Genomic DNA, 8971 nt, shown 5'->3' on the forward strand with positions numbered 1-8971 from the left:
TGTCGAGAGGCCGTCTAGAAGCCTCGACACAGTCTGCGTTGTCTCCCATACACGCCGCGCTATTGACGCCTCCTTCCTATTCTTAGCCTAGAGGCGAGAGAGGCACCGTCCCAGCATCTGCTCGCGCGCACGCTGCGTCCTCCTTCTCCCGCATCAAAAGTAGTACCGCCACCACGAGATGGTCGAAGAACCGGTGCGCGAGCGGCTGCATGACCAGCCTTCGGGGATGGCTCAAGTCAAACGTCGCGAGCTCCACAGAGTCGAAGAACGCCTGCCAAGTGCCCAACGTGAGTGCCACAATGGTTTCCGACAACCCTCATGCTCACCTCCCATCTTGTCTCTCCCAGATTCCACCGGATTGCGGTGCCGTCGCCAATGTAGTACATCTTCGCGCTGCAGTACATCCATGAATTCGCTTCCTCGGGTGGAAGCAGTATGCACGCACCCTAGCGTTCTCGACAATACATCTCTTGATTTCCTGCTGGTATCCCCCATCGTGATTGTTGCACCCACTGTCGCCGACCCCGATCTAGACCCTTGTGTCAATCGTCGTCCGCAAACAGAAAATACCGCACTTACTCGATCTCGGCGACCACCAGCCCATCTTCTCCTCCCCGGCGCACAGTCGTCACCCACGACCGCAACGTCCACACGTTCATACCCACTCCGATGTGATATCGCCACAATCCCAAGCTCCCCGCGAGGTTCTTCCCTTCCGTCTCCAGCGTCATCCCGAATGGACCGGCCTGCGCAAACCGATATGTCACCTCGTGCGCCGGATAGGTCATGCTCGAATAGGTCGGTGGAAGCCCATGGTCATGTTCATGTTCGCGCCCTGGCGGCGACTCGTCTAGGCGCGATTCCTCAAGCTCCGGCAGGCCCAGCGCCTGCGGTCTCAGGCTCGGCTTCCTTCGGCGGCCCTCTGCGGACACTGAGCGGTTTGAGCTGAGGGACGCCGACCGCGCCCTGCTAGGGCTTCGTGGCGGCACTGGTGGCGGCGGTTGTGGCAAGGCCTTCGCAGGTGGGGCGGGCGCGACGTCGGTGCAGCTCACGAAAGTGTTAGTCGTGCCCGTGCTCTCGCGCAGGTCGCGCGAGTGCGCGGCGGGATGTTTCTGCCCCTCGAGGATCGAGAGCGTGAAGCTCCGCTCTAGCGACACTTCTTCTTCGCCCGGCCGTCCCTCTCCCAGCCCCCCCAGTGCGCCCAGTCCCCCGCGGACGCTACCCGGATTGCTCCAAAACGCGCCGCTGCCGTCCGAGAGCTCGATGTCGAGCGTGGGCCCGGGCAGGGGGCGGCGCGCCGCGCTCGGGCGGTGCATGAGCGAGAAGCGGCTCTTCTTCGGCGCGTCGGGTGTCCCGTTCATCGAGGACACGCTCTTCCATGCCTTGAGCAGGGACATCGTGGGCGATATGTTGCAGCGTACTCAGCCTTGTGCCCCTCTCCTCGCCTCTTGAGTGTCGTCAGGTGCGTGTCGTCGGAGAGATGTGTGGTGGAGCGCGGGTCTGGGCGAAGACGATGAGGTAGCGACCGGTGGTACGCCGTGTAATGCTCGGGAGAAGAGTCGAAGAGTTAAGAGGTCGATGGCGCGGGCCCCCCTAGCAGCGCTGCGCTCCACCGCACGCCGTCTTATGTACCACCCAGCCTTCTTCGCAGCGTGGCGCAACACGCACAGGATCCCTCCCGACCGGAGTCCCATGCGACGACGTCCGCCCCGCGCCGGGGCGTGTCATTGTCAAGCCTACGCCGCAGATACCAGCGCGGCCCCGTCCCTGTGCGCCGTGGCATATTAGCATCCTCTGCACCGCTCGCGTTTCAGCTGTGCGGCGCGACAGCGCAAATGATGATGTCGGGGCACTGGCCTCGTATGTCCTGATGGTCGTCACTTTCCCAGTGCGCGATTGGGTGCGTGGGCTCGCGCCCTGGGAGAGTGGACAAGGTTTGCTGCGGGGCGAGTGCGCCGCGGCGAAGACATACCACGCTCGTGCGAGCGTGTGGGGGGCGCATGGACGCGCGGACGTGCATATGGATGTATTGGCTCCCAGCGCGCGGAAAGGAGTTTCGGCGGACCTACGTTGCTAGGGTGTATCGCGACATGCATGTGTGGCTGCACTGGGTTTTAGGAGGAGGAAGCAATGTATGCGCCAGTTCCACAGCGCTGTGTGGCGAGCACAGGCCTCGCGCTGCTCGAATGGCGACGAGGAGCAGATGAAGCAGCGAGACTGAGACAAGCTCACGGAGTTCCCGACGCTGGGACACAGCGATCGGAGATCGAGATCGGACGGTTGGTAGCGACAGATCGCATCCGATCTCGCCCACGTGGCACCGCGCCCGCGCTCAAAAGCGACGCCGCCAGCGCGCTCAGCCCTTTTCTCCACGCACCTCACGTCAAATTGCAGACCGCTCACCCTGTCGTCCTAACCGGCGGCGGGCGCATGGCTAGTCTGTGCCAAAGCAGGGCGGAAAACGACTGCGGATGTCTCAGCGTTCTACGCTGCTCGGGCTCGCCTCGCTGGAGGAGCAGGACCGGTGATTCGTACATTCTCTTCTCTTGTCGTGCTGGGCTTTGTCATGTATACTACCCGCTTTTCAGGAATCGAGCCCCTTCCGAGTCCTATCATGCTTGTGGTGTGGGCGCCGGCGCACAGCCTTATCGACCCAGCTGAAGAAGATCGAAGGATCGACGGACGTTTTCTACATGCTATAGGCCATGGGAAAGTTGCGACATGATGCAAGCCACCGAGATCATTGGGCATACCCTTGTTCTTTCGCTACCGTCAACACGTCCACCTCTCGACTCTCCCGGATGGATACCGTACGGCGATTCGTAGATAAACTCAAGAAAAAGCGGGAAGCTCGAGTCGCTGCGGTTCCACTGGTGATCAGAGCCGCTGAAACTTATGTCGACCGTATCCCTCCTGCGCCCATTGGTGTCATCAGTGGCGATATGAAGAAATGGGCGCACCGTGCTAAAATCACCCTCGGGACCAGGGAAGGCGTCTGGTGGTTCAGCGGTGATACTCTCGTCAGGGCCCAGCAGGGAGGGGGCCGGGTCGGATTGCACTTCCACGGTGGCAGTTATGTACGAGGAAGCGTAACGGACGTACTCTCTGGCTTCGCTCGTAAGTGCTTGCTAGATTGTCTGCAGCGTTTCCTCTGACATGGCTCGCACATACACATGCATAGGTATACCCCGCGGCTTCGTTGAGGTACGTATGCACACAGTCGTCGTTGTGGCGCACCTAGACTGACGACCGTTCGTAGCGTCGGATTTGTTCCAGCGTGCTCTGTACGTTTATCTATCGTTATGCACCTATTGCTAATCTCAACTCGTATCCAGCGTTGGAATATACTCTCGCACCGAAGGACCCCGACGCCACCACCACACATTGTTTTCCATTGCAGATATTGGAGGCGTTGTCCGCATACTATCACCTGCTTGACACCCTCAAGATACCGGCCCACAGGATTGTCCTCATAGGTGACTCCGCTGGCGCACATCTCGCCCTCGCACTGCAGCGCTACCTTCTCGAAAGCGGCCATTTGTCATCTCCGAGAGCCCTTTTACTCCTCAGCCCCTGGTGCGACCTTGCCGTGTATGTTTGCCCATCTTCCTATGATTTCAATGTACTGACGGCACGCACTGTATCCAGGCAAGCAGACAACGTGAAGGGTCTCCTGGGGCCTCTTCCTACGCAGGCCCTTTCCGGACCGTACTTTTCGCCCGCGCTGCACCCGCCACCTTCTCACTGGCCCCCCACGCTTGTATACTCTGGTCCGCAGGAAAACCATGCGTCTTCCATCGCAGAGTTCGTAGCGACACTAGGCGATGCGGGCGCGAAGGTGAAGATATACGAGGCCAAGCATATCCTGCCCCGGTACAGCCATGACTTTTTGATATTCGGATCCGTCGATCAGCATTGGCCGGACGAGGTGCAGCAGTGCTGGACGCGCATTCAGAAATGGCTGGACACGCTCGGTGCTGCGTAATTTTGGGACGACGTGTCCTGTGTCTCCAGATCCCCGCCCCGATGGCGCAAGCTGAGTATTACTATGTACTGTGGATTACTTGACTCAATATTGTACAACTACTCGATTACACATTACGGGTCAACTTCTTGGTACGTCGTCTTTGCGACCTCACTTGATGATCTTGCTCGGAATCCTGACGCCTCATTTAGCATGTCGTATAGCGGGAAAAATCAAGTATACGCACGGTCCTCGCCCCCCGGGGTAATCCACCGTCGCGGGGATCCCATTTCCTGCGTCCAAGCCTTTATCCTGTATCTCCTTCGAGAACTGTCGCCCATACGCTTGCAAATGCTGCAAGTCAATGGCCCCCCTAAACTTCCACTGGACAAGATCCGTCTCCTGAAGAGCTCTCAACGCCCCTTCGACCCACGACCAGCAGTCCCAGCGCGGGTTATCCGCCACCATACGGCGTGCATCCTTAAGCACGGCGTCCACTGCTTTCATCCGGCACTCTTCGGTCTTGCCGAGGAGGACACGCCCAATCATCGACTTGGAGCGCACGCACTCGAACGTGCGCATCTCAAAATTCCACTTGCCAGCTTCGTGCACGGCGTGGAACAGCCCGTGCGTCTTCTTGAGCGAGGTCGGGTCTTCGTCCTTAGGCCCAATGAGGAGTCCCCAGTGAATCTGCCCGTGCGCGAGGCTCCTGCTGTTGTCGTACATGGCCAGGTAGAGGTAGTACTTGCGCTTTTCGTTCATGGTAGGTCCTGGTAGGCTTGTTGATGCTCTCCGCTGGTCGAGGGTGGGGGGCTGTGGATGTCGGCGAGGTGAGTGTTGGTTTGGACCCTCTTGCTAGCGCACAGCGCGGACTTATAAACCGCAGACGCATTGACATCCATCGTGGCTACGCTTGGATACTCTTTGAGTTGGGCTTGATCTTGAATACAGCCGCGTCCTATGTATTGATCGCAGGTGGCCATGAGGTCATAGCGTATACTCTGTATGCCTAATTGTGTGCTTTTTCCGAGTCTTCCTTGTCCCAGGTTTAAAATCAATTCTGGCCCTTTAACTCGGAGTGGTGTAGGCTTTACTAAGATGGCTCTTGGTAAGTACGACAGTCGTACGTCCCTGCCGTACAAGGCATACGCCCATGTCATACACCCATGATCTCAATACTGCTATCAATGCATGGTCGGAGAAAAATATCTATACATAGGGAAGAGGACATTCGTCCTTCCCACCTCCAAAACTCTGCGAGACTGGGAAGAGGACATCATTAACTTCTTCAAAAGAATAGACGTCCGGATGTGCGTTTCGCTACGCTCGGCGTAGTTATAACACATCGATATATTTGCAATATGTGTGAGCATATAGTGCAAGTGCCTTTCAGACAGACATGCGATAAACACTCCTCGGGTGGTCGAATTGCGGCACCCAATGAATGCTAGCAGGTAGAGACGGGACTTTGCTGCGGTGTGAGCAGAAGGAAAGTCCTACAATAGGCCAGCTTTCGTGGGTTCGAAGAGCCCATCCCAGCACTTGAAGCCGACGTCCGAGGTTATCTAACCCGGCATAGGCGTATGAGCGCAGGCGCGGGCGATGGATCCTACATGCGCTGGACTCACGGTCGACGCATTGCACATAACCCGAACGGGTGCTCCCGTCTCTGTCGTCGCGAGAACGTGCTTCGCGACGACATTGGCAGCTTTGAACATTGGCGTAAGCAATGGGGCGTGCCGGAACGCGGCCCAACAGGCACACCTGTATTGGGGTAGAGGTCCAAGATGGCCACCTCTTTGCCGGTCGCGCCTTCGACGGCATACCTGGGAGTCATCGTGTCAGTGTCAATACTGGGCTCTATGGATACTGAATCTCAGACGCACCAGCACGGATCCGTCACGCAGGATCCTTCAACGTAGCCAGGCGTGCTGTGGACAATCATCCGGATCAACACGGTACTTTCGGTGTTCTCAAGTGAAATATACGTACTCGTTGATCGTCCCGACGAAGTTTTCAAATGAGAAATCTTGGATGTGGGTGTTGTTGACGCTCGAAGAATTTGGACGAGCCCCGAGCTATCTCCAAAACGTCCGATTAGACTGCAGGCTGCAACGCTGGAGTACGTATGTCGTACATCCTGATCCCAGTAACTAGTCACGGTGTCAGATGAAAGCGCTCGTATACACAACAAATATCCCACTCACTTTTGCGTGACATAGATCTACGCGCATCGGGTGCAAACGTCAATGTTCTGCCGTGCGCGCCAGGATGACCTGCACATACCGGGAACATCACGTTGTCAAACTGGATATTCTTCCAGGTTACACTTGGGTAGGCTGTTCAAATGGAACTCTTTCTCATGCGCCTAGTGGGACTCACTTTCGGGCGAGCCCGTTGCCACCGGTCCAGCTTTTGAAGCGAGCGGCGTACAATGAGTTTTTCTGAGGAAAGACGGATCAATATGCCGTAGCCATTAACAGCGTACGCAGTCAGCGGGAGCTCAGTCGGTGGAAGAACGACTGGATTAGATTACTGTACCTAACAGCGTACGCAGTCAGCGGGAGCTGTAGATACAGTGTGAGTATGTAGTACGAGTAACGGACGGTAGCATGAACATACCTCAGTCGGTGGAAGAACGACTGAGGGAAGAGAGATGTGGCACGGCCGTACGTAGGAGGTGGTGCGGAGTTTAAAGTGATAGGTAAGTAATGTAAGTGTGTGAATGAAAGTCCGATAGACACGTATACGACAGGAGCTATGCGTACTAAGTAAAGTCAACGTCACCGTATTTCAACACTCCCCCTCAACGAACACGGTCTGATGAGGGGCGAAGCCCAAGGCGTAGTGCGAGTTGCTTGTGACGTTGAGGCCCGAGCGGTTTCGTGAAAATGTCCGCTACATTTTCCTCCCCGGAGACATGCCTGGTCGAGATGAGTTGCGACTGGACGACGTCGCGAATCCAGTGGTACGAGATGTTAATGTGCTTCGTACGGTTGGAAACGTCGTCCGGGTTATTGATCATCTTGATCGCCGACGTGCTGTCAATGCGGAGAGGAGTAGGTGGGGGACGAGGTGAAGGAAGAAGACCAAGCTCGCCGAGGAGTTGTCGAAGCCAAATGATCTCACGCCCGCAATGCGTGCTAGCATAGTACTCGGCCTCGCCCGTAGACAATGCAACAACCGTCTGCTTCTTCGCCGACCACGAAATGCAGCCCCGGCCAATGAAGATAGCGTAGCCGGAAGTTGACTTAGCAGTATCGGGGTCGTTGCCCCAGTCGGCATCGCAGTAGGCGAGAGGTTGATAAGTGCCTTTCCCGCCCACGGTCAGGACGTAGTCGCGGGTGCCCTTGAGGTACTGGAAGATTCGCTTCACAGTTTGCCAGTGAGGCTTGCCAGGATTCGCCATGAACCGTGCAACGCTCTGGACGGCCTTCGAGATGTCGGGCCGAGTGTGGACGGCAATGTGCATAAGCGTACCGACCGCGGACATGTACTTGACATTCCGCATGAAGGCGATGTCCTTGGGTGTCTGCGGTGCTTGGCTTGCTGAGAGGCGCTGGCTGTGAAGCATCGGGGACCATACGGGATGTACGTCCTTGAAGCCGAATTCTTCGAGTGCCTTGTCAATCTTGTGCGTGTGCGAGAACGAGATGGTGCGAGCTTTCAGATCGCGAGTGATCTTCACGCCCAGCAAGAGAGAAATGTCTTGCCCGTCCTTGATTGGGACCTCTCGCCGAATCTCGTCCTTGAGTTTGTTGACAGCAGCAAGAGACAGCCCGAGTCCGAAAATGGCGAGGTCGTCGACGTGAGATGTCACAATGGCGAGGCTGCGGTCGTGCTCGTACCGGAAGAAGACGCACGGGTCAGACCGGCACGTTGTGAAGCCAATGGAGGTCATGATGGACTTCAGCTTGCGATACCAGAGATAGCCGGATTGCCGTAGTCCGTACAACGCTTTACGCAGCCGCCAGACCTTGGTCTCTTGGCCACGCAGCGTGAACCCGGGCGGTTGCTTCACGTACGCCTCTTGGTCGTCCGGCATCTCGCTGTTGAGGAATGCGGAATCCACGTCGACAACGTGAATTACACCGTCCCGCTGTGCAGCGATTGCGCAGATGGCTCGGATGGACTCGGCTTTTGCAACTGGCGCGAAGGTCTCCTGGAAGTCGACACCGGGCTGCTGAGTGAAGCCTTGAGCAACCAGCCTGGCCTTGTAGCGAAGGACGTTGCCATTGGTGTCACGCTTGACCAAGAAGACCCAGCGTGTCCCGATAGGCTTGCGTCCTGAAGGTAGACTGGTGAGTTCAAAACTGCCCAAGGATGCGATCGACTCGAGCTCTTGCGCCATCGCAGCTTCCCACTCGTTCGCCTCCGGGGATGCCATTGCCTCCTCGTAAGTTTGCGGCTCATCTCCAGATACGGCAAAAGAGTGTTCGAGGAGGGCACCGATGAGATTTGCGGACTCATCCTCGTCGTTTGACGGCTCTGACTCGGAGAGCTCAGTCAGGTCAGACTCAGACGTATCCGCCTCCGGAACTGTTGAACTTCTGTGTCTACGGCTGTGCCGGACCGGGAGTGGCAGTGATAGTGGCTGTGCGTCTACCATACGCCAGCATGGACTTTCCTACTTACCATATACGTACATTCTTTTGTTCTGTACTTACTTGGCATCCTGCCATCCCTCCATATGATTCTGGTACGTTCTACGATGTTCCGGACTATTCTAGACAGCGTCCGGATTACTCGCATTACTCAGCCATGGACTATCTGACCTTATGTCGATTATGCTCCCTTACTCAGCGTTATTCATCGCTCAGTCAGCGTCCTCTGGACGTCACATGCTCTCTTCTTATACGCTTACTCATCGTCCTCCCCAGTAGTATATAAGGAGGACTCTGCAGGCCTCTGCTCTTCAGTCGTTCTCTCACAGACTGAAGAGTAAGTCCCACACTACCTATGCTTCCTTACATGTTTACTTACTAGTACTTGTAGCCTCTCTTTGTG

General features: G+C 56.6%; 4 protein-coding genes across 4 annotated transcripts in view; 1 reads left to right on the forward strand and 3 right to left on the reverse strand.

The window, feature by feature from the left end:
- TRAVEDRAFT_109049 (uncharacterized protein) overlaps nt 1-803 on the reverse strand; it is a gene marked incomplete at both ends in the record, with an annotated part of 1579 nt that extends 776 nt beyond the window's left edge. Inside the window, one exon of the mRNA XM_008034409.1 lies at nt 580-803. Coding sequence (XP_008032600.1) covers nt 580-803 — 224 coding nt within the window. The remainder of the gene's footprint in view (nt 1-579) is intronic.
- A 1998-nt stretch (nt 804-2801) lies between these two features.
- TRAVEDRAFT_41327 (alpha/beta-hydrolase) lies at nt 2802-3985 on the forward strand (the record flags this gene model as incomplete). Its single annotated transcript, XM_008033884.1, has 5 exons — nt 2802-3117; nt 3182-3204; nt 3260-3284; nt 3336-3591; nt 3649-3985. The coding sequence occupies 5 exons, from the start codon at nt 2802-2804 to the stop codon at nt 3983-3985; spliced, it is 957 nt and encodes a 318-aa protein (XP_008032075.1).
- Nucleotides 3986-4225: 240 nt separating this feature from the next.
- TRAVEDRAFT_89869 (uncharacterized protein) lies at nt 4226-4711 on the reverse strand (the record flags this gene model as incomplete). Its single annotated transcript, XM_008034410.1, has 1 exon — nt 4226-4711. A coding segment is annotated over one exon (486 nt), but the record flags the coding sequence as incomplete, so codon positions are not given.
- A 749-nt stretch (nt 4712-5460) lies between these two features.
- Nucleotides 5461-6259, reverse strand: TRAVEDRAFT_16162 (uncharacterized protein; the record flags this gene model as incomplete). Its single annotated transcript, XM_008033530.1, has 8 exons — nt 5461-5529; nt 5593-5672; nt 5729-5790; nt 5851-5895; nt 5957-6042; nt 6102-6117; nt 6172-6188; nt 6251-6259. 8 exons carry the CDS (start codon nt 6257-6259, stop codon nt 5461-5463), a joined length of 384 nt encoding a protein of 127 aa, XP_008031721.1.
- Nucleotides 6260-8971: the final 2712 nt, after the last annotated feature.

This window comes from Trametes versicolor (genome assembly GCF_000271585.1).
Source record: "Trametes versicolor FP-101664 SS1 unplaced genomic scaffold TRAVEscaffold_1, whole genome shotgun sequence".
NCBI classification, from domain to species: Eukaryota; Fungi; Basidiomycota; class Agaricomycetes; order Polyporales; family Polyporaceae; genus Trametes; species Trametes versicolor.